Raw genomic sequence first — 23,374 nt, forward strand, 5'->3', positions numbered from 1 at the left:
GTCTCGCGCGGAGCATGTCGGGACTTCCGGCCTCGCTCTGGCGTGACCCGTACTAGCAGGCGTAACAACTCAGACACCAGACCGCCCACAAAATGCTCTCTTGGCCCTGGGTCCTACAGATCTCGGGGCCAGACAGCTCTCAAAGCTACTCACGTGAGCAAGGCTGCAAGCCAGCACTCCCCACAAAGGAAGATAAAGCAAGGCCTGTCCACCCCGTCCCTCCTGTTCACCCCTGCACAGCAGGCTGAACGCCCTCCTTGTCCCTGGTGCCTTGGAACCCAGATAAGACATTCCACACACAACCAGCCTGGGTCACAGGATCAATTTCAGACACAGGGACTTCAGGGCCAGCGGTATCTGCATCTTTATGTACACTACAGGGTGGGTTGGGCAGAGTGCCTGGTCCCAGGGACACACCACGGTTAACACTTTACAAAACCCAAAGGAAGTAAGGGGCAAGTGCAAGTCCAGGAAATGAGGCCAAAGTCACGCGGAGAGGTCGCTGTTATCAAAACGCTCCTGGTCATACACTTCAGCCACCACCTTGCGACCACCAAACCAGCGCCCATTGAGGGCCTGGATGGCCTTGTGAGTCTCTGAGGCCATGGAGAACTCCACAAAAATCTTGACGATGATTTCTGCATCTTCCTCTTCGCCCTGTTTTTCTTGATAGATAATGACCCGGTTCACAGCACCAAATTTGCCACACTCCTCTGTCACCTCTCCCTCCAGGTCGTCATCAATGTCCTTGGGGTCCACCATGTTTCGGAGAACCATCACTGTAGACTGTGGGAAAGACAATTGACTACTGTGACTGTGGGAAAGACACCTGAATGCTGCGACCTATCACCCACTACTTCACATCCATACCGCCAAAGCGGGCCTGGCACGAGCCCACCTACACTTACCTCCTGTTTTCTGAGTAGCTTTTGCATGACCATGTGGCGAGCACTGCTGCCCGAGATGCTCATGTGCTCCTGCTCACTCAACATCTCTGGCCGCTCTGACTCAGGAAACAGCTCCTCCTCTTCCTTCTCCTTCTTGGGCTCCAACAGACCCAAAGTTGGTGGGCTGGCGAGAATGGGGTTCACTACTCCCACAGAGGGGATGGTGACAGGAATAGGAGGGCGGGCTGGTGTCACACCTGCAGCAAAACCAACCGAGTTTAATAGCCACACATACACTCTCCTTTTTTGGGAAGGAGTAAAGAGATGGTTGGCGATAGCCAGCCTGTCCTGGGTTCAAGGGATTACACTGAAGTAAGTATGGGTTGGGAAGCTGAAGACAGACCCTAGAGGAGAGGGGAAAGGAAGAGAACCTGATCAACTCAGACTCACCTGTGATGACTCCAGGGGCCTGGGCAGCCATGACAGCCTGGGGTAGGGCCCCTAAGGGCTGGGCCAGTGTCAGTGCTGGGGACACTAGTCCTGGTGTGGCTAAAGTACCCAGCACTGCTGCTCCAGCCACTGCTTCCTGCAACCAAAAGGCAAGCAGAGTCAGTTTCTAGTCTGTTCTCACAGTCAGTTCTTTGTTCCCACCCAAACCATCTAAGAGCCAGTTCCCGAAGGCTGAGTGGGTCTGTCCACCCACTGTCCACACTCATCACTGCACCAGCTCTCACCTGAGCTGTAATCTTGGCCGTGGCTGCAGCTGCGGCCACAGCAGCAGCAGGCGGGAGACCTCCAGGCGTGGCAGGTGTTAGCAGGGGCATGGGGGGTGTGACGGCCTTGCCCACCCTCAAGTACTGGCCACCCAGATCAAAGAGGTTCATGGAGGACACAGCATCCTGGGACGACTGGGCCTTCTCATATTCTGCAGGGCAGGATGAGCAGTGAGAAAAGCCAGCCCCAGTAAGAGGCGGGCTCCCTCTTCTCCTTGGCCCTTCCCAAACTCACCGATAAAACCATAGCCCTTGTGCTTGCCAGTTGTGGGGTCCCGGGCCAGCGTACAAGACTTGATCTTGCCAAAGGCTTCAAATACACTCTTGATGTCATCATCAGACAGGTCTTGATGTACAGAGGCCACATATATTCGGTTGAAAGCCCTAGCCTCCTCAGCCAGCTGGTCTATGATGGGTTGGGCTTGTCCAATGTTGCTGGGTCTTCCCACCTGAAGAAGGTCAAGAAGAAACATCAGCCTAGACCTGTGGTGACTGCTTGTATGTATGTAACATCACGGAACAATTATTCTAGGCCCAAGACCTAACTTTTTTTCTTTTTTTTTGGTTTTTCGAGACAGGGTTTCTCTGTCTAGCCCTGGCTGTCCTAGAACTCACTTGTAGACCAGGCTGGCCTCAAACTCAGAAATCCGCCTGCTACCCAAGTGCTGAGATTAAAGCCACCACCACTAAGTTTGGCTAAGACCAAACTTTCTTGTCCTTACCTTGATGTTCCTGCCCCCAAGCATCACAGAGTTCATCTGCTCCAAAGCCAGCTGTGCAGCTTCTGGGACCTCGTACTCCACGAAGGCAAAGCCCTGAATACAGCAAGGTGTTAGAAGGCAAGGAAAGCAGACAGAGGGCAAGCTAGGGCCCCAGGGTAGCTCTGATCTGCCTACCTTATGCTTCATGGTAACGGAGTCCCAGGACATATCAATGCTCTTGATGGGGCCAAAGGGAGCAAAGGCCTGGCGAATAGTGTCTTCTCCCAGCTCATAGTAGATGGAACCCACATAGACCCGGCACATGATAGCCAGTGCCCGCTGCCGTTGAGCTGCCATCTGCAGCAGGACAGAAGGAGAGAGCCACTGGCTTGTCAGGAAAGTGGGAGACTCAGAAACCCTCTCCCATCCTGGCCCACCCGCCCAGCTCTGCCGTGGGAAGGACTCCCCACACAGCAGTGAGGTGCAGGCTGGGCCCTTGCAGCCAGGGTTTAGGGGTCAGCAGGACCCCACCCCAAGGAAGGCCAGGCCCAACGGCAGGACATGGAAGTACCCAGCCCGCCCAGGTCCCAGACAGACTTTGGCAGCAGAGCTGACGGGTGGTCAGAAGGCAAGGCTGAATGACCTATAATTCAGCCCACTTCTGTAGTCTGGAGGCCAGGTACCTGGGCTGGGCTGGGAGATCCTCCCACTAGTCCAGCCAAGTATTGGGACAGAAGAGGGAAGGAGGAGCTGTCCAAGCCAGACACACCTACTGGCATGGAGGCCAGAAGAGAGGGTGGCAGAAGACAGGGCAGCCATTGCCCAGAAGAGATCCCAGGGAAGGAATTTGGGAGCCCAGAAAGGGGCTCTCTGGAGAGAACAAGGAGCAAGTGCTCATGCAGGGAGACACAGGTGAGGACTCAGTGTGCTCTATACTTCCCCCATCCCAACACCTCCCACAAAAAAGAGCTGCTGGGAGCACATGACTGTAGCCACAAGAGCTGGCCCAGGGAAGAGCATCACAAGGCAGCAGAGAACCCAATGAAGAAGCCTCGGGGACCCTTAGGGCTGGGAAGCTGGCATGACTAGCAGTGAGCTGGGCCACTGTAATGAGGGACCACCCATGCCCTGGGAAAGGCTCCTTCCAACACTTCATAGATATGCCAGGCAAGGGGTTCTAGAGCCAGAAATAATGGGCCGCAGGTATGGCCCCATGGGTCAGGGCCTTCCTCCTTAACACAAACAAGGGCTCCTCTCACCCTAACAAAGGTCCCAGTGGCAATTTACTTCTTCAGACATTAGAAGGCCTAGTACAGCCCAGTCTCCCTAAGAGAGGACTTAAAGGTCCACCAACACAACTCATCCAGGTGGGGCCTATCTTTCCTCACATTAGGAATTCCCTGAATTTGGGACCATTCCCTCAAACTTGCTGCTAACAAGCCTCAGGCTACTGTCCAGATGAAGGGCCCCAATGGTAGAGCTACCCCTTCTCTAAGGCCCACACAGACATGAAGCCACATCTGTCCTTCAGGTCACAGTTTGACAAAGAGAGTGCCAAGTCTCCCTTTCATGGTGAGACTACCCAACTACAAGCCTCTCTGACCATATCTCCCAGGACTCTACAGAGGGTCAACAGCTTCCTTTCAGACATGCTTTCCAGAGTAAACAGAGTATGTCTCAAATGTGAAGGCAACTCATCCAGGGTGGCCCTCCAAGTGGACACCCCAGAGAAAGGGTCATGTCTTTCCCACAGGATCTCCCCAGGATAGGGCCTGGCCACTTCAACTTGCCTCTGGGCAAGGAAGAGCCATCTCCTTCCCAGACGCCTCTGCTTAATGCAGCCATGGCCATGTGGCCTCTACCCCTCACTGAGAGCTAGGTCTATGACCCAAGTTATTATTTGCCCTTCCCTCTCTTGCTCACTCAGGCCCCCAGCCCCCAGCCCATCCATCCATCCTCCCTCCAGAGCATGATGGGGCCACAGTTAGGACCCCTCTCTTATCAAGGAGCTTGACCCCAACCCAAGAGCCTGGGCAGCCTGGAGACTGTCGGAGCTGGAGGCCCACGGGTACATCCCCCACATGGGGTGGCAAGGCACAGATGAGCCTGGCATTGGCAGCTACCCTCCCTGGCTGGCTGCCGCGGCTGCCCTCCGCAGTTACCTGGCCGGTTAGTTTTAAGGTGGGCCCTCAGAGCAGATGGAGGCCTCCCCAGGGGCGGTCCCGGGGTGAGTGCCCACACCACTGGCCCCACCATGCCTGGCGCTCTGCTGTGCTCGTCCAGAGCTGGCGGGCAGGGCCGGCCAGGGGAGCAAGGTCCCCAGCAGTGGGCTGCACTGCCCCCCTCTAGCCCTGACTAAGGACATGAGCCCCAGAAGAAGTGAGCATTTCTATTGACCGATTGCAAAGGTGAGAGAGGATCTCCAAAGCCCATTGTCACTGCTGCCATCTGAAAGACAGTAAAGACAGAGTTCAGTCTGTTGGAGCCGAGCAGTCTCCCGCTCTTGTCAACACCTCACGCAGACAGCAGCAAGGCGCGGAGTCCCCGCCCTGCCAGGGAGGCCCGCCTGCCTTCCCACACTGCTGGCCACTCTGGCTGGTCACTGGCACCTGCCCAGGGGGGCTTCAGAGCCCCAGGTGGCCCGCCCCACAGCCTTTGCAGCAGGACCGGCGAGGGCAGAAGGAAGGGAGGTAGGAGAGGGATGGACAGAGCACAGTGAACAGCCAGTATGAATGTCTGAGGGTTGGACCTGGGGGTGGGGAAGGCTCAAGGCCCAGGAACCTGTCAGCTTTACATAGGCTTCTTCCCATTGATATCACAGCCTCCAGCTTAGAGTAGGGCCCAGTGGAGCATACCTCTAGACTGCCCCTTCAATCAAGGGCCCCAGGGATAAAGGCCTGACCATGGGGGCAGGGAGGATCACAATCTACATGCTGCCATCTTGGCTATACACAGCCTGGGTGACAACGGTGTGGTAAGACCCAGAGGCACTAATGGGAAGACCAAGAAGGAGAACTGGGCAGAGCTCAGAAGGAGTGGGAAGGGGGTGGAGAAGGGGCCTTATCAAGCAACCAGAGGAAAGGCCAGGCCAATCATGCCTCAGAGAGGACCCTGGTGGTCCAGAGAATGAATCTTGAGAGTCTGAGAGTGATAACACCTTCTGGGGGCAGTCGGCCACAGGCACAGGAGGAGGCAGAGAAGAGGAGGAGATGGTGGAGGTAGTGGGGAGGGGCAGTGGAGGCTTCCTGGCCCAGGCTGGGCAGAAGGGCCTCCAGCAGAGTCAGCCCCAAGACAGTGGCTGTGGTGTGCAGGAGGGTGGTAGGGCTCACCTGCAGGTTGGTGAGCTGCTGCTGCTGGTGCGCGATGGTCTGTTTCACCAGCACACTCTTGATGCTCTGCTCCATTGCATATTTCTTGGCCTGCAAGAGATGGCAGTGAGGAGCACTGGGGGGCCCAGTCTGCAGGGGGATGGCCTGCCTTTCCAACCCTGGTTAAGCAGCTGTGCCCAGGAGATGCACTCTCACCTTCTGGAGGGCCTCCTGCTGCTCGGGCGTCAGGGGAGGCAGCCCCAGCTTGGTGCCTGTGCTTTGTCCATTTTCCATCTTGATGGATTCTGTGCCCTGAAGTAGGAAACAGGGGAGTTGTTCAGCAGCAAACTCAACACTTCTCATGTGGTCCCAGAAACCCATAAGCCATTTATCCCTAGACTCTAAAATTAAAGCAAAAGATAAGCCCCACACAAATTATCTCCTGCCTGGTTAGAATGCAGGCCTTCCCTTCAGACATTGCTATACCCACTCAGGCCTTTGTCAGACATGACTTGTGGATGGGACACATTAAACCAGGCAGGTGCCCTGTAGGACAACACAATGGCCTCTTCATGAACAGGAGAGCAGTCTGCCTGCCTTTGTTGACAATTTGATCCCAGAGTCTTGTAGAACAACCAACCTTTATTGTCCTCCAGAGCCCAGAAAACAGAACCAGGACCAAAGACTCATTGCTCATAGGCTACCAGGCACCCTAGCCTCTTAGTTTCCTCAACAGGCCTTGCCAGGGCCTCAGACCACCCCAGAACAAGTAAGGAGGCAAGGGACCTTCCCTCCAACAATGCCCATTTCAGGCCTGAAGACATTCTTTCAAAACATACCTCCTAGAGGGTGGGTGTTACTCCTCAGTTCATGAGCCCTATAAAGGGCTACAGCCTACTTCCATTAACCAAGCAACACCCTAACCAAATTTATGCAGAACAGGCAGTGCTGGCCATTGGGGAGAGCTTGACACCTGAACACTACTAGAATTGTGCTTAAGTTCCTACCAAAGCCATTTCCAAGTTGTTTGCAGGAGAGGAACATAATCATGTAAACAGAGAAAGGATATTATCAGAGCCAGCAGACCCTGGGAGGGATGGACAGAGCCAGCCTATGTAAATACTATTGCAAAATACCTCTGGTTACTCTTCTAGGCGTTAAGACACAACCTCTGAGAGCCTCTCAGCATAGAAGTAAAAGCCAAAGACTAAAACACAAAGAAGACAGGCCAGGTCTGACTGACTCAAACCCCAGGGACCCCATCATGGATGCCAGAATGTTGAGTTTCTGTTCAACGGTCAAAAGGTAGGATGCTTATATGGCCCCTCTGGGGCAGTCTCAAGACCCTACAGTCCTTCAATAGCTGCCATTGGATGGGACCAAGGGCTGCAGTCTGGCTCATACTAGATCTGTCCTCTGCCCTCTCAGCTGGCCCCAAGCCTATAAGACTGTGACACCAGAGTAGGCTGTCACCATGGAAATCAATGCCAGTTCTTCTCAGCCCCCTAGAAACTTTTCAATCTCTTCTTTGTCTTGGTGAACAAAAGGCCCTTTTCCCACCAACCAACAGCACACTGGCCGGCCAGTCAGGACAGAGCTTCAGCCCCCACAACTTCCCAAGATCCACCGATGCATACCAATATCTCTGTCTGCAACCCCCTACACACACACACACACACACACACACACAAAACCAGTGCCTAGAGGGCCTAGCCAGAGGCCACAACAGTATCTTGTTGAAACCTTCTGGGACTCTTGTGGAGGTGGGAATAAAGAATCTATCACCTAGCAACAACAGAGCCCAGCTTCACGCCCCAGAAGATTTACTCCCATGGGCCAGTAACTAAAGAACAAATCCATCCATGCCCACCCATAACTCCAGAGAAGCATGGCAGGGAGAGAGGGGGTGTCTAACACACATGTGCTTTTGACTTACATGTTATTTTGCTGTTTTACTTACATGAAAACAAAGAGCTAAAATGGAAATCCCTATTTCTAGTTCTAGACACAACACTGCCATTCTGGAACAGAGGGCCCATCCTTCTGCACAATGGCTAATGGCTCAGAGCCAGCACCACCGACGGCTGACCGTACTTATACCCATCATCCCCATCTCCTCCCCCTGCTTCCTGGCTAGCCAACTGCTGGGCCCTGCCAGGCTTAGGCTAGATGGACTCTCACAGAAAAGAAACCAAACAGAAGCAAGCTGAGGAGGGGGCAGGGCTAAGCCCTAAGATTCCCCCCACTCAAATCTCCAACTTGACCCAATCAGGTCTCTCTAGGCCCAGAAATGGATTGGCAGGCAGGCAAGGGAAAATCATGTTTAAGGTTAATACCTGTGGAGGTTTCCATTTGTCTCCTGCTGCCACCACTGCCGCCGCCGCCGCTGCAGCCGCTGCTGCTGGCTCCGACCCTCCTCCTTGTTGGCCATTGACCTGCTGCAGGCAGGAAGGAAATATAAATAGTCATACAATCTATCACCCAGTCCCTCTCCTCTTTTGAAGGTTGCCTTCCCATCTAGAATAAGGGAAGCTGGACAAGGGCTTAAGAAAGTCCACTGAGTATTTAGTCTCAGAATCACTCCCACCTTGTACTGCCCTTAGCCTGCCAGCACATACACAGCTTCCCAGGGTACCAACAGAAAGCAGAGCAGCAGCTGGGCCAGGCCCAAGTTGACAGTCTCCCCGCAAGGGACAAGAAGAAAAGGACAGAAGCAAGCAGTGTTCTAGCCCAAGGCCAAAGAAAGCCCTTTTCTGCTGACAGACTGAGCCAGATTAGATGACCAGCTGGCTGTGTCCTCCCATCCTTCCCAAGGAAGCAGGAACACTTCTTCCATCACTTGGGCTAGGCCTCTTAGCTCAACATTTAGTCCAGTAATTCCATGAGCTCTGGGCAAACCCAGGCCTCCCTCATCCAGCAGACAGAGTGAAAAACTGTCCTAGGATGACAGCTGAGAGTTTGGCTCTCACCATCAGAAGGGACAGAGTCCCTTGTCCCAAGGCAGCCCTCAGGAGATGGAGCTCTCAGCATCCTGTGGTGTGGTCCCTGCCACCGACTAGACCCCAGGTAGAGGTAGGTAAATAGTGGGGTGACGTGATGGAGGCCCTAAAACCTACCACAACTTCTCAGAAGACTGTAGTAACATAAGGCTGTGCTTACCCTCCCATCAGCTAAAGTACATGTTCCACAAATATCAAAAGACAGAGAGAGATGCTTGTGTCCATTCTTAGACACAAAGCCAAAGGCTGGCAATTTGGACAAAGTCTCTCAGGTCATCAGGCTACTGAAGGCGGAACTGGCAGCAGTATAACATAATGCTCTGTGAAGACCTTGTGATGGAACTGGGAACTATGGCTGACACAGCCTATACACAGAGCTCCTCCTGGTGCTACCAACCTGAGTGTGCACTACTGTCTGTCTGTGCTCCATTGTGACTCAGAAATGATATCCCAGAGAACACTAAAGTAGTGACTCCAGTGGTACAGGCATCCACGTAACAGAGGCTGCTTCTCAACACCCACTGTAAAAGCATGCCTCAGGCACCAGCCAGACACCAGTGAGAATGGTGACCCTGGGGCACACTCATAACTTCCTGCCTCTACAAATGAGTAGGCACCGAGGGACAGGAATAGTGCTGAAAGCAGCACACAATGCAATGCATACGCACAATTCCAGAGAGCGCTCACTTGTGGACAAACCACCCAATTTAGCCCATTTACCTCCACAGAAAGTTCTCCCATACAGAGTCTAAAATTCTGTTCTAACCAGTCACTGGGAGAGCCTAGAGAAAACTATCATCTGTTATCACAGCTGGTCACTAATGTGTACCTCAGCTATGCTGCATCCAGAGAGGAGAAGATCCCTTGAGGGATTTGCTGCTGTGTGTCTCAGGTACGCAAGCCAAGCTCTACCCTTCACCAGCTCAGAATAAAGAGTTATTTCCATTACACAACATATTAAATACCCTGGGCAAATCACCTAAAATCTAGTCCTGAGGCTCTTCTTGTGCAAGGGCATGGCCTATTTCTCAGGCAGCAGCGAAGATTTATGGAATCAATTTCCATGAAGTCCCTTAAGTCTGCATATGGAAAGTAAGCCACAGGTTCTAGCAACATTAGTACCATTGAGAGCAGTGCCAGACCCCAAGAATAGGACTGGCTGAAGGACGCTGTCTTCCATCTGTTCAGGTCCCTTCACAGGGTGTAGTGCTACTTCCTGGGTAGCCAGGCTTGTACTGAGCACTGTGGATGCAGCAAAACAAGAGAAAGAGAAAGAGAGAGAGACAATTCTCGGGGGCCTTGTGGTCAAATGCTGGCAAAGACTATTCCAGCTGCTTCAGTGGTGAGACTTACTGATCGAGACCATGTCAATAATGACACTATCTGTCTAGCATTGGGCTAACCTTTCAGTCTGTACGAACAACAGGGGCTACCCAGAAATGAGGCATCCACTCTCCCCCAGTGCTGTTTAAAGTATTTTATACTCTGCCCTCACCCTTTCTTCTATCATCTGACAGCCACCTAAGGGCAGTCATCAACTCCTCAACTCTCTGGTTGTCTTTCCGCAAAGGCCATTTACACCAATAGCTTCAAGCAGCGGGAGCAGGAATTTTTTTTCTTTTTAAGTTAGCCCTGATGTGAGCAAGACATACTAGATCTACCCCTCACAAGCTGGAGCAAGTGCCCCTCTCCCAATATGAAGGTGCAGTTCCCAGCTAAGGCTGAGGGACGGCAGCCTGTGTGTACTCTACTCGACCCTACCCTACGGCTGGCCTCCAGGCACCTAGGGCTTAAGTGGTCTCAGCCTTTGCTTCATCCCCTCAAGAGTGAGGGTGGGGGCTAACAAAAGGCTGGATTGCAGTGGGGTTAGGTCCAAGAGATAAGTAGTCCCTAAAGGAACTCCTGGTGGTAGCCATTCAAGGAACATTCCCGACTGACTAGGGCAGAACCAAGTTCAGCCCTTGGATCGTCCAGCCCAAGACAAGGGGGTTAGCAAAGTCTTATGATGCCCACCCGGACCAGTGACCGAGGCAGGCACCGGCTGTCGGGTTCCCCACAGAGCCAGGGACAGAATGGCTGTTTGAAAGGTGTGAAGGGGAATGGGGGTTGGGAGAGATGCTCTTCCCTCCTGCGTGGTAACGGAACGGGGAAACCCTCGTCTCTGTGCACCATGGCGCAGAGCAAATGCTAACGGGCCCGCCCCTTCCGCGTCCCCAACACGGGGCGTAGCCGCGCAGGTCTGGAGCAGGCACCAGGACACCCTAACGCCACCGGACGCCTAGACAGTTGTCGCCCAACCTCGGCAGAGAGGACCGCCCCGCGGAGATCCAGCAGGGCAGCCCCGCGGCCGGCCCACCCCGCCCAGCTGCCGGAAACTGGAGTCCTCGAGCCGGAAGCTGCAGTCGAGCCCCAGCCGTGGCCGCAGCCGCGCGCTCCCGCTCCGCCTCCGCCCCGCGTGCCGGGGACCACGGGAAAGTCCGTACGAGGTCCCGGTCGGGCCGCTGCGCACCCAGGGTCCCCTCCGCACCCCGTCCCAGCCGACGACTCACTCCTCCGAGCTGACGGCCGCCCCGTGGCCGCGAGGGACTCACTTACGAGAGCTATAGTCGCCGTCGCCATCTTGCGTCCGTCGCGGCCGCCGCGCGCGCCACAAGCATCAGCTCCCTCCGCAGTCTCGCGCGATCTGGGCGTCGGACGCAGAAATCTCGCGACATACGACATAGCAACGAGAGCGGAGACCGAAACGCATTTCCGGGGCGGGGCAGGCCGTTAATGTACCGGACGAGGACGGGGCGGGCCGGGGTTGTGGAGTGGCGACCCGGAGAGCCCTCTCCTGGTCAGGGGTCGACATTTTTGAATCAGTTCCGTCTGCCTCTTTTCTGAGCACCCTATTTCAGTTGAGTCCACTCGCTGGAAGCTCGTAGACTGCAGAGACAGAAGACAAAAAGACTGGTGCATCGTCTTTGCATTGTCCATCTAAAGTCAGGAATCCTCATTTATTTTGAAATATGGTCTCTTTCCTAGTGAGAGAATAGCCTTTTAGAGCGATTGACACGCAGATGGCCCCCAAAAGATGGCTCCCCAGCCTGTCCTGTGGTTATAGTCCTGTGGGCATAAATGTGTACGGTAGTCCCCAAGTCCTGAGCTATGTGTAAATCTGTAGTTCATCTGGGCTGTGTGACCGTAAGGCTGCCTGCAAAGCACCTTCAAACTCCACCGGATAGCCATTCTCGTTTTCCACCCCTCGGGTTTTCAGAATTTAATATAGAGCTCTTTAGCAAAACATGGCAGAATATTTTCCAACCCCCCTTGGGACCCCCTTTAAAAAGGAAAGAGCTCTACTGAAAGAAAACCTAAATGGGCAGAGAAGTGGAATGCTGGGGAGCCAGGGGAGGGCCTTAGCAGGCTGGTGTGTGACTGGTGTGTGATGCTTGTGTCTTGAATTCTCCGAAAATGTGCAGATAGTTTAAAAAAAAAAAAAAAAAAGTAGGTGCCTCCAGACTTCTATCCCTACTACAGGTTACTAGTCGTTCTGGCTCTGCCAATAGTGCCTGGAGATTAGCTCCACCCTGGGAAAGAAGCACTGAGACCCAGCTTAGCATCTCACTCTTAAGCACAAGAGCATGAAAAGAAACCAGGACAACAAAGGAAATGGAAGATAACCTAAAGATGTTGCATCCCCCAAACAAGAAAATAAAGATCATGAACTTAGATTTCCCCATTTGAAAAAGAGAAAAATTAAAACGGCCAGGTGTTGGTGGCACACTTCTTTAATCCCAGCACTTGGGAGGCAGAGGCAGACTTCTGAGTTTGAGGCCAGCCTGGTCTACATAGTTCAGGACAGCCAGGGCTACACAGAGAAACTCTTGTCTGGAAAAACACCCCCCCCCAAAAAAAAACAAAACAAAATCTGCAAATGAGCGATTCGATAAGTTAAAAAATAAAGTTGAGCTATGTGTGGTGGCATATACCTGTGATCCCAGCACTCCAGAGGCAGGGGCAAGGAGGAGCTCTGTGAATTGGAGGCCAACCTGGTCTACCTTTCCAAGTAGTTCCAAGCAATGTCCAAGACAGCCAGGACTACATAGAGAGATCCTGTCTCAAAATAGAAAACCCATAAAGTTGAAAGTTTCAAGAAAACAAACAATAATCACATTGGCCAACATTCTTCAAGAATTAGAATTAGTTGGGCCACTAGAGACTCTGAAAATACACACACACACACACACACACACACACACACACACACACTGGATGTTGAGTGGGCTCACCACCACCACCAGGGGGAACCCCAGGCACCACCCTCTGATAGTGATGGACCTTGCTTTTCAGAAAAATCTTTGGCAAGCTGATAAAAACCCTTTGAAATGTTGAATCTGTCTTCTCTAGAACTATCAGAGATGAGACTGCATGACAGTATTTGGCTGCTTTAGGTATCTTGTGAGTCAAAAGTGAAGAGTCAATGGTTTTTAGCAAGCACTGCTTCTGAGTGCCTGTTCCAAGCATGGGCAGGGTGGATCTCTGTGAGTTGGAGGCCCTCCTGGTCTACCTTTCCACTGAGTTCCAAGCAAATTCTCAAGACAGTCATGACTATATAGAGAGATCCTGTCTCAGAAAAAAATAGATCAGGTTGGCCTTAACCTCTCAGATCCACCTGTCTCTGCCTCCAGTGTGATACTGTGCACCCCTGCCAGCAGCTGATGGAACAGATGCAGAGACCCACAGCCAAACGGAGCCTAGAATTGGAGATTTGTAACCACAGAATCAGCTAAGCTGGCCTAACAGGGCCCATGTTAGGTCCTCTGCATAAATATGATGGTTGTTAGCTTAGTGTTTTATGGGACTCCTAACCATGGGAATGGCGGTGTCTCTGACTCTTTTGCCTGCTCTTGGGACCCCTTTCACCTCCTGGGTTACCTCATCCAGGTATGAGGGTTTGTCATATCTTGTTATGCTATGTTGGGCCGAGATCCCTTGGGCGGCCTGCTCTTATCTAAAGGAAAACAGGAGAGTGGGTGTGATGGGGGAGAGGGAGCTGGGAGGGGTGGGAGAGGAAACTGTGATTGAAAGCAAAGCAAAATTAAAAAAAGAAAAGAAAAAAGTCTTCACTCTGCCCTCTCAGAGCAGCTCCTGCCATGCTTACCCATAACCACCTGATAAACAAATGTAAAACAATAGAAAATACAAATTCAACATCTCAATAATTTATCTAGGAAACAGGAGAGAAATCAATGAACAATTCAAGAAAATGTCATCTTTCTTTTTCTTTTTTTCCTTTTTTTTTTNTTNTTTTTTTTTTTTTTTTTACTGTAGCAGGTCACTGATAATTCCCAAAACACTAAGGCAAAGAAAGAATGAGGGGAAACAGAAGAGCTCTTACACAAAAGGTCAGAATTCCCAAGCGTGGCAATCCCTGGAACTAGAAGAATGTAACATGACTCCCTTAAGTCCTGAGGAGAGAATGTTTTCAGCTAAACAAACTTCTCACAGTTTCACACGTCTAAGATTCGAATAAGGATAAACAGGCAAAGATTCCATCATTTCTCATCCATTCTTCTCTGGGAAGCTTTCAAGTGGGCTAAGTGAAGAGGAATGCATGGGTCCTGGAGAGAAGAGAGAGGCACGCAGACAGATCCTGGTGCAGGGCAGCCCACACTGACAACTGAACCACAACACAGGAAGAAGCAGCAGGCTCACTCAGTGGAGATCCAGTAAGAGAAGGGTGGTCAGTTGTGCTTGGTCCTAAGTATGGAGAGGAGCCCGCAGATGAATTAATGGCAAACAGATACCAGAAAGTAAGGAGCAGAGCTGGGGAGTGGCTCAGCAGTTAAGGGGGGCTTGCCACCAAGCCTGACAATCTGAGTTCAATCCCTTGAGCCCAAGTGGTGGGGGAGGGGGGGAAACTAACTCCTACAGATACAGGTTGCTGTCTGACCTCCTCGTAAACTATGGCACACACCACACACACACACACACCATTTAAAAGAACTAAAAAGGAAAATTATTAACTTCGGAGAAAACAAAAAATTGTGCAATAGGGAAAATATAGTGTAGGACACGTTGTCCTCTGTTAAAACCTCCGCTGATGGAACTGTAATACTCGTCACTGATGCCCATCATAGTGGGGTGATGCTGGGGCAGAGAGTGGGCAGGTGATTAGCCCTACAGACTGCCATGTGGGGGCCCCATGGAAAAACCAGTAAACAGGACTAAAAGCACGCTTGTGGCTGGACACAGTGGCACATGCCTTTAATTCCAGCATCATGTGAAAGTGAAGCAAGCCTGGTCTATGTAGTAAGTTTCAGGCTGTGATGGCCATTCCTGGTTGTCAGCTTGACTACATACATCTGGAATGAACTCCAATCCAGAAAAGGAGGGTACACCTGTGATCCAGATCTTGAGGCTGGAAAATACAGGCTTCCGACTGGACCTTGACATGCAAGTTGAGGCATAGTGACCATGGAAAGCTTAGGTCCAGGTAAGGTAGTACTCGCCTTTAATCCCAGGAGACTGAGGCAAGCAGATCTCTGAGTTCAAGGCCAGCCTGGGACAAAGTAAGGCCAGCACATCTGTTAGAGCCTACTTCTTCAGGACTCCAGTTTATACCAAAGACTAGCTGAAACTAGTAGCCTTCTCGTGGGTCTGAGCAAGTACTAGATTTTTGGATTTCCCATTCACAGCTGACCATCGTTGGGTTAGTTGGGGCTACAGGCTATAAGTCATTACAATAAATTCCCTTACTGTATAGAGACATTCAGTAAGTTCTGTGACTCTAGAGAACCCTGACTAATACATAGGCTGAGGCTAAGAGATTTGAATTTGTGTAAAATCAGAGTAGATTTCATTTGCTATTCACTATTGACCCTGCCCGGCAAGTCAACTTTTAAAACAGTATGTTTTCAGTAAGGCATGATGGTTCACACCTATAATCACAGCACCAGCCTGCTATGGATACTACTGAATTCCAGGCAAGCAGAGCTGAATAGCAAGACTGTATCTTGAAAGATAAGCTGAACAGCCAGATGGTGGCGCGTATGGCTTTAATCCCAGCACTTGGGAGGCAGAGGCAGGCAGATGTCTGCGTTTGAGGTCAGCCTTGTTTACAAAGTGAGTTCCAGGACAGCCAGAGCTACACAGAGGCGGAAAAATAAAAAATAAAAAAAAAATAATAAAAAAAACCAAACCAAAAAAGTACAGCACTGATGCTTTCAAATTCAGTTTAATTACCTGTACAGTCTGTTGTGGATTTTAAAAATAAACTATGTCAGACCATGCATAATCAGAGTTCATTTAATTTATTAGATGTCCCATGACAAATCTGTTTTATTTTAGGTCTTGGTTTCGGTTAAGATGGCATGGTAGGTACCACAGTAACAACACCCACCGCCCATGGCCGTTCTCCAAGCACCAAAGCCCAGGATGATAGCAGAAGGAACTGCGCAGGTGTGGTTCATTTACAGACCCTGAGAAGGGAGCATCCTCGGTTATCCAGGTGGGTCCAACCTACTCACAAAAGGCCCCACCTCTTTCCAACAGTGGCAAGCCAGTCAGCTAGACCAGGATAAAGATTCAGCTTGACGCCGCTGGTCTTGAGGGGAGAAAGAAGAACTAAGAAAAGTTGGTGGCCTCTAGAAGCTGAGAGGGGTTCTTAGTTGGCAGCTGTTGAGAAAATAGGAATTTCTGCCTTACCATTGCAGGGAAGCGAGTTCTGCCAATAGCTTGAAGGAGCAGGAGGTAAGTCCCAGCTTCCAGAAAGGAACTTAGCCTGGGTATTAATCTAGTGAGAGCCTGGATCACACTTGATGTAAAGAACTCTGTGTGTGTCTCATCTCAAACCACTGGGTTTGTGATATGTATTAACAGCAGCAATGTGGAACTATTCATAATATAATAGTGAGCTTTCCTGGTTTCATACACGAAGTGTTTAAAAAGGACCGTGACTGCATTAAATTTATATATGCATTTAAAAAACGTTTAAGACCTGGTTTGAAGTTGGGAGAGAGGCAGTTCAAGAACCAAGGAAACCAGGGTGGCTCTGAGGGGAAGAGTTCACCAGGACTTTGAAACCAGTAAGAAAGAGACAAGTTGGGCTGGGGAGAAAGATGGAGCCAGGAACCCACATCCTCAGACTCAAACACACAACTTCCCCAGGGAGGGGATGTGGAGGATGCCTGACCCCTGAGCCCCTAGGCCAGAGGGATGATGAATAGAAAGATCCTTCCCAAGGGCTTTGGGGGGACACAGGTCCTGGTCTCAAGAGTGTGGAAGATCAGAAAGAGGGCTCAAGGCAGGTCTGCGAGGGATCAGGACAGGTCTGAGCAGGACCAAGGAATTCCCTGGCCATGAGTTCAACTCCAAGCTATCTAGTCTAGAGTTCTCCAATCAGGTCAGGTCTGGTCTGCCTGATGCCCAGCACTGTGTGTGACACCTGAAGGGGATTTTACTTTTGAGTTCAGGCTCCTTCCCTAGGTTTCTATGCCACCTGAAGGCATGGCTGTTGTCTAGTACCAGATGGAGCGGTTCCCCTAACTGACCTGTATCACTCCCGTCCAGGCTCAGGGCTCCATCACCACCCCAGGGTCCCACACTGCTGCAGAAAGCTGGGGGAGTGGGGGTGTCTTCATTAGCAGGGCCTATGTTCAGTTCCAGGGAACACAGGCAGAAGGCAGCTTTGAGCAGTGTGGGGGCTCTTTGCCAAGTGGACAACCCTGAGCCCCTGTATCTCTGCTGGGCCGTCAGAACTGGGAAGGTCACGCTTGCGTCCCTCGGTACTTGAGAAAAGTGGTCTCCAGAAAGGCTGCTAGCTTTGTCCTGTCATCCTGCAGTGGATGAGTAGGAAAGCATGGTAGTACCGGGCAGCTCTGCAGACCCTGCAGCTTTCCACACCCGAAGCGCACCCGCCCACCTCGTTCAGGAAGCCATAGTGCACTAGCTCAGCAGCGAGGTCCTGGGCACTGTCCGCTGAAGAAAGAACACAGGACAAATGAGTCATGGCACTAGCCAGTGCCTGAGCCTCAGCCCACCACCTGGCCCCACTACCAGCCTACTTGGGAGCAGATCATAGGTCAGCTGCCGATGTAGACGGTCCTCAAGCACCAAGAGCAGAGTAAGCTGCAGAGGGAAGGGTGTGGTCAGAGCGGCGCCAGAGTTGATTGGTCCCCATCTTCCTTAGTCCCAACCAGGCCCCTTGCTCACATGCCACCGAGCCTTGTCCTCGCTTCTTTCCAGGTTGCACTGCATCTGGACCACCTGTGGGCAGGGAAGGTGTATTAGCCACAGAGTACGGCTTTACAGAGGAGCCCAGAAGGATCAGCAGAGACCCAACGGTCTCCAAGGGAAGTCGGGAAAGTTCGTCTTACTGCACCAGCCCTGAGGTATTAGGGAAGGCTTCCAAGACAGCCTTCCGTTTGGGTCCTGAATGATGAATACAATGCCAGAGAGGGGGCGGGGGGGGGGAGGGAGGCAGGGAGACAGAAACAGAGAAAGAGAACCGTGGAAAGCAAAGAAACACTGTGCCCCGCAGGGTGTGACTCAAGGTGCCACCAGGAGGAGGACAGGAGACTGGGGCTTAGGCTGATTTCCACTAGTTCTCTGGGCAGGACATGTAGACTACTGGCATTTGAATTTAGGGTGTATTGAGGAACGAAGGAAGCTATGAGAAGGGAGACCTGAGCGATGGCTCTGAATCCAGATGGGGAACAGAGGTAGCCAAAGCCTCTGGAAGAGAGCATGCGACCAGATGGGGGAGGACTGGAAAAGCAAGAAGCCTCAGGGGAAATGATGGTGTCGGTTCCGTTCCAGCTTCCACAAAGGGGTCAGCTTGGATTTGGTCTCTTGCAGCCTGGGGGAGAACGGGGATGGGGAGAGGCGGGTCCCCAGAGAAAGGCATCCATTTCCATTCCCTGATTGTGGTCAACTCCTAGAGACAGCACAGTACAGCAGGAGGTGGGACTCACCTTCCTGGTCTCCGAGTCAAAGGGTTCTGGCGTTGGAGTTTTGGCCTTTTGGGCTTCCTCTGGGGGTGGGGCCAACACACGGGGAAGCCCCAAGGGCCGAGCAGCCGCAAAGTTCATCAGTGGATAGATCCCGTTCCTGGGGATAGACGAGGGGGTGGGTAGCTAGGTGAGGGCTCAGGCCTGATAGTGCTTTTTCTTCAGTCTCATGCCAGCTCTCACCTGACATCCTCTAGGAATTTGTCCAGCTCCAAGAAGGAGACCTCTGAGTACCTAGAATGGTGTGGAAGGTACATGAGAGATGTCAGGGCAAAGCCTAGCCAAGCAGCTAGGAAGGGAGGCTCCGTTTGGCCACTACTCACCGCCACTGCATTGGGGGTCCATGGGGCTGCGGCATCTCAGCCAAAACTGCATGGAGGTCCATGGCCTTGGTCTTTTCCTCTACCACATTCTCAGGCATGAGGTCTGTGAACCACACACGTGCTCATGGGGATGGACCCAACCTAAGGGTCCTGCAAAGACCCTTCCACTACCTGACCCCAGGATCCTGACCCACCCCGGCCCTTCTGCCCCTCACACTGGTGCTGGATGAAGCAGTGAGCTGCCAGCAGCTTCAGCGAGTGCACCTCAAAGAGCACTCGGTGGAAGAGGAGGTTGTGGGCTGAGGGTCGGCAGGCAGGGTCCCGGGCCAGGCAGGAGAGGATGAATTCCTAGGTTGTAGAGAAGAAAGACAGGTGATAGCTGGAAAAATCCTCGCTCTAGAGGAGGTCCTTCAAGACTCTAGACCCCACCGGTCCAGTCACCACATCCTCCCACCTCAGGGATGCTGAAAGAGCCTTCCTGTATGAATGAGCAGAGAAGGCATCCCATTAGCAGCTCAAGATCTGATTCTGTAAACTTGAGGACAGGCAGGCCTTGAGCTCCAAACACATATGCCTACTTCCATTCACCCTTGTGGAATCTGTGAGCTTCTGGAAGAGCCTTCCTTCCAGGTGGACCTGAGTCCTCCTGCTACACTCTCAGATGTACTGACCAGGCTACCCCTCTCAGATTTACCGACCAGGCTGCCCCTCTAGCCTGCCTAGAGCACTTCAAGGGCAAGCTGAAGCACCTGCAGCCAGCCCCAGAGGGGCAAGGTAAGCTGCTCACCCGCATGTTGGGGTCACTCAGTGAGTGCCTGGCTCGAGCGATGGCCTCTTCTGTGACTCGGGTATCCCCGTTGGCTTGGATCTCGAGTACAGCCATCTGGGTGCAGGGACAAATTGGAATTGGCGGGATGGCGTAGAGCCTGGAGCAGGGGCTATGAGAAGAGTGGACAGTACCTCCAGTGCACACATCCCGAAGGAGAAGATGTCCACAGCAGTCCCATCATTGACTTCTGAAACGAGAGAAGCAAGACGGCGTTGGTCAGTTCTGATGTGCTAGCAGGTCAGATGCCCGAGAGCAGCTTAGGGACTCACCGCCATACTCTGGTGGGAAAAAGTGCAGGTTTCGGAGTTCTTCCCGTTCAGCTCGAATAGGGCTCCGGAGATCATCAGGAAGTGCTGAGGAAAAGCGTGGAGCTAAACAGACCAGTTTCTCCATGGCCCCCAGACCCCCAGAGACCCCACACACCATTGGAGAAGATGCGGTACCACACTGCAACGGCCAACGCAGAGTGAGAGACAGGAAGTCAGTTGGGCGGGGAGACTGGGCAGTCTCTGTCCAGGGCTCCCACAGGTTCCCCACCCCTGCCCCCTGCCCCGCCCCGCCTCGCCAGCACCGGAGCCAATCTTGATGAGGCCATTGTGCTGAATGAAGATGGTGTCGCTCGTCAGGTTCCCGTGGATGATGGGGGGACTGCAGGCGTGCAAAAAACTGCAAGCATAGAGGATGAGAGGCAGGAAGAACCGGGTCAGAGAGCAGCGGAAAGGTGCAGAGCAGGGGGCAAGCGCGTGGGCAAGGCCAGGCTCTCACCTGAGTGCAGACAGGATCTGCGTACACCAGCGCTTCCAGGCCTGGCAGCGGACGCACGACTCCGTCGGGTGGGCACCAAGAGGCTGCTGAGCCTGCGGAGCCCGCCCGCTACCCCACTCCTGAACCGAGGTCTCTCGGAGTCCCCCGCCCCACTACTGTCCCTAAGTTCTGCTGGACTCCCTCCAGTCCCCAGCCCACTCCCCATACCCGGGCGTTCATGGCCTTGTGGTTCTTCTTGGTCTTTTTGAGGAACTGCTTGAGGCTGCCAGACGACACGTATTCTGTGATGAAGATGACCTGCGGGCAGGCGGGCTCCGCCGTTGCGGGTGGGTCTCCATGCTGCCCCACCCAGCCTGTGGCTTCACTCCGCCCTTCACCCGCCCCTAGCTCACCCTCGCGCGGGCCTCAGAGGCGTCCAGCCAATACTTGTGCAGCTTGACGATGTTGGGATGGTCCACCAGCGCCAGCTGCTCAAACATGGTCTGAATCTTCTCCTGGGGAAGGAGGATGGTTGTGGGGCCAATCAACGGTATGGGGCAAAGCGGGTATAGACAGGCCTCACCTCATGGGCCGCAAAGGCCTTCCTATCCCCGAAGTGAAGTTCGTTCCACACCACTTCTACACCCTCCTCCGTGTCCATGGCCAGAAAGGTGCTCTGGATCCCAGGCATGTTCCCTTGGTTCACCTAGGTGGGAAGGATGTGTGTCCTGATACGAATAGACCCAGGGTGTGGACGTGGTCTCTGCCACAACCTTCCCCTAGCCGTGAATGTGCTGCTAGCCTTGCCCAGCTCAGTGGGAGAGCTGAGGAGGTAAGGCTGGGAATCTGGAAGCCAGGGGGAGAGGGGTGGTGTCCAGGGGCTGGGCCAGAAGGCACGCAGGTTTTAGAGGTTGGGGAGATCCCCAGAAGGGTAGTAGGGATCCAAGAGGCACGTGGAGGTGGTCCCAGGATGACACCGGTGTTAAAGGAATGGGGGTTTCTCACCAGGGCTTGGGGCCAAAGGGATCCGAGGGCCTCCAGAGGCCAGGGCGTCCGGGGAGACCCTCACACTTGCTCGGCCCCACGGATCCCATGGCTTCCATCCTTAGGCTACGGGACGGCGGCGTCACCCGCACCCGTTCCCACCTGCTCCCGCCGCTTCTGCCAGCGGCCACACGGGCTCTCCTCCAGGATGTCGCTCTCGTCCTCGCTCTCGTCCTCCCGCTCGCGCTCCCGGCCTCTCCTCGGCGCCGGCTCCGGGGCCGCCATGGCTCGGCGAGCCCAGGCCGCCGCCCTCCGCGCAAGCCCTCGCCCGGCTCCCGCCCGCCCTGGCCCAGCGCCCAGCAGCCCAACCTGGAGCCCAGCGGAGCGGCCGCCGCGAGCCCTCCTCGGCTCCGGGAATTGGGAGGCGCGGGCTCGCAGCGGACCCGAGGGAGGAGCCGCCCCGCCCCTCCGGAGCCGCCTCTGCAGGCCGGTGCTGGAGTGTAGCACGATCCAGGGCGGCAGAACCCCGCCCTAGGCACGCCCCGTCCTCCCAGACCACTCCTGCTTCCCCCAAAGCTCCGCCTCAAAGAATCGCGCCCCTCAAAGGCACCACCCATTCCTGCGGAGGCCTCTCCAAGGTTTCCCAGGCAGCTGTGGTTCTCCCAGCAGACTGTGCCTAGCCTCTTCGGGAACCACTTCTGCCCAACTCTTGGAGCCAGTTCTTCCAGCACCGCATCCCGATCCTGCTCCCATGACAAATGTCCTGAACTCGGCCCGATGTAGAGAGTCTGGATGGGGCAGCAAGGGTCAAGGGCATCTGGGGGCAGGCACTTCAGTGGTAAGAAACCATATGGTCTCAGAAATGGGGCCAGTTCCCTCCTCAGGTAGCCAAGGAACGCATCACTAAAGATGCACCGCAGCACAGACTGATGGGATACACTTTAAATCCTGACTGCCTGTCTCTTCCTGGACCAGAATTCCGTGCAAGCCCACTTTTCATAATGGCGAGTTTCTCTTTTCTCCCCAAATGTGACGACGACGACGCTCTCCGTTCTGCTATGGGTTCCCTTGAAGCAATGGAACCACGAAGAGGGAGCATTTCTCACTTGTCACATCCAGCAGAGTCCCCCCTCCCCCCCCCAACCTCTATCCACCCCTCAACTGCCCTTACTCCTACCTCTGCCCTCCTACCCACCGGCACCTCCCCTTGCTATATAGAGACCCTGGCTGCCCTCTGATTTAAACACCATCTGACCCCTGACCAGCTCTGTCCCCGCTCTGCTCCTGACTTCTGTCATAGCCCGCTCAGAATGCTGCAGCTTGCTGTGGACTTCTACCTATCCTGAGAAGGGTTAGCTAGTTTAGCAGATCAGGAGGGGTTAACCCTCTACTGGCCCTAGAAGTCAGAACAGGGCCAATGCTTGGAAGACAATTCCCGTGTCTTTGGATCTACCTATTTGTGTCTTTAACTAGGACCCTAGCCACACTGGAGACTCTGCACTAAGAACACAAATGATGAAGAGCCTTGTACCACAGTGTTAGCAGAGCCTCTTGGGGGGTGGGGGGGGCAGGCATTACAGATGGAACCCGTTTTTATAAAATGTGACATTGAGGGCTCATTGGTTAAGAGTACTTCTGCTCTTGCAGAGGACCCAAGTTCAATTCCCAGCACCCACATGACAGTTCACAATTACCTGTTACTCCACTTCCAGGGGATCTGCTGCCCTCTTCTGGTCTTGATGGGTACCAAACGCACATACATGTAGGCACTCATTATCACATACACATAAAATAAACCTTAAAAACAATGCACAACACCAAGGCTAGTGGCACG

At 53.3% G+C, this 23,374-nt stretch overlaps 2 protein-coding genes across 9 annotated transcripts; both read right to left on the minus strand.

Annotated features, from left to right (window-relative positions):
- Window positions 1-340: 340 nt before the first annotated feature.
- Window positions 341-11,360, minus strand: Puf60 (poly(U) binding splicing factor 60). Of its 5 annotated transcripts, XM_021183011.2 has the most exons (13): window positions 11,264-11,360; window positions 9,791-9,910; window positions 8,006-8,107; window positions 5,886-5,981; window positions 5,691-5,780; window positions 4,759-4,809; window positions 2,557-2,718; window positions 2,383-2,475; window positions 1,896-2,109; window positions 1,622-1,812; window positions 1,338-1,473; window positions 909-1,144; window positions 341-786 (listed from the first exon to the last, which is right to left on the minus strand). In XM_021183011.2, exons 2-13 carry the CDS (start codon window positions 9,791-9,793, stop codon window positions 487-489), a joined length of 1,674 nt encoding a protein of 557 aa, XP_021038670.1. In that variant the 5' UTR covers window positions 9,794-9,910; window positions 11,264-11,360; the 3' UTR covers window positions 341-486. The 5 variants fall into 5 exon arrangements, with proteins under 5 accessions (XP_021038670.1, XP_021038667.1, XP_021038668.1 ...); XM_021183008.2 differs by lacking the exon at window positions 9,791-9,910 and having other exon boundaries at window positions 11,264-11,354; XM_021183009.2 differs by lacking the exon at window positions 9,791-9,910 and having other exon boundaries at window positions 8,006-8,104; window positions 11,264-11,333.
- A 4,511-nt stretch (window positions 11,361-15,871) lies between these two features.
- Window positions 15,872-21,956, minus strand: Nrbp2 (nuclear receptor binding protein 2). 4 transcript variants are annotated; one of them, XR_003834999.1, is made up of 19 exons: window positions 21,703-21,954; window positions 21,140-21,262; window positions 20,970-21,071; window positions 20,785-20,874; window positions 20,578-20,618; window positions 20,384-20,478; window positions 20,236-20,259; window positions 20,082-20,165; window positions 19,944-19,999; window positions 19,771-19,866; window positions 19,199-19,331; window positions 18,984-19,086; window positions 18,844-18,894; window positions 18,625-18,760; window positions 17,864-17,917; window positions 17,716-17,779; window positions 17,574-17,629; window positions 17,203-17,487; window positions 15,872-16,327 (listed from the first exon to the last, which is right to left on the minus strand). XR_003834999.1 is itself a non-coding variant. In XM_021183024.2 (18 exons), exons 1-18 carry the CDS (start codon window positions 21,823-21,825, stop codon window positions 17,419-17,421), a joined length of 1,500 nt encoding a protein of 499 aa, XP_021038683.1. In that variant the 5' UTR covers window positions 21,826-21,954; the 3' UTR covers window positions 15,872-17,418. The 4 variants fall into 4 exon arrangements, 1 of the variants encoding a protein (XP_021038683.1); XR_003834998.1 differs by lacking the exon at window positions 15,872-16,327 and adding an exon at window positions 18,337-18,509 and having other exon boundaries at window positions 17,452-17,487; window positions 21,703-21,956; XM_021183024.2 differs by having other exon boundaries at window positions 15,872-17,487.
- Between the last annotated feature and the right edge of the window lie 1,418 nt (window positions 21,957-23,374).

This window comes from Mus caroli, chromosome 15 (genome assembly GCF_900094665.2).
Source record: "Mus caroli chromosome 15, CAROLI_EIJ_v1.1, whole genome shotgun sequence".
NCBI lineage: Eukaryota > Metazoa > Chordata > Mammalia > Rodentia > Muridae > Mus > Mus caroli.

What these genes read in the sequence shown, in the direction of transcription:
- Puf60 (XM_021183008.2), bottom strand. Translation starts at nt 11,287, where the DNA reads ATGGCGACGGCGACTATAGCTCTC. An exon ending in TTGGGGGCAGGAACATCAAG is followed by an intron (nt 2,110 to 2,382) that starts GTAAGGACAAGA and finishes GACCTTCTTCAG; the next exon opens with GTGGGAAGACCCAGCAACAT. An exon ending in GGCCCCTGGAGTCATCACAG is followed by an intron (nt 1,145 to 1,337) that starts GTGAGTCTGAGT and finishes GTTTTGCTGCAG; the next exon opens with GTGTGACACCAGCCCGCCCT.
- Nrbp2 (XM_021183024.2), bottom strand. Translation starts at nt 21,825, where the DNA reads ATGGCGGCCCCGGAGCCGGCGCCGAGGAGAGGCCGGGAGCGCGAGCGG. An exon ending in TGAGTGACCCCAACATGCGG is followed by an intron (nt 19,332 to 19,770) that starts GTGAGCAGCTTA and finishes TCTACAACCTAG; the next exon opens with GAATTCATCCTCTCCTGCCT. An exon ending in GGACCCCCAATGCAGTGGCG is followed by an intron (nt 18,895 to 18,983) that starts GTGAGTAGTGGC and finishes ACACCATTCTAG; the next exon opens with GTACTCAGAGGTCTCCTTCT.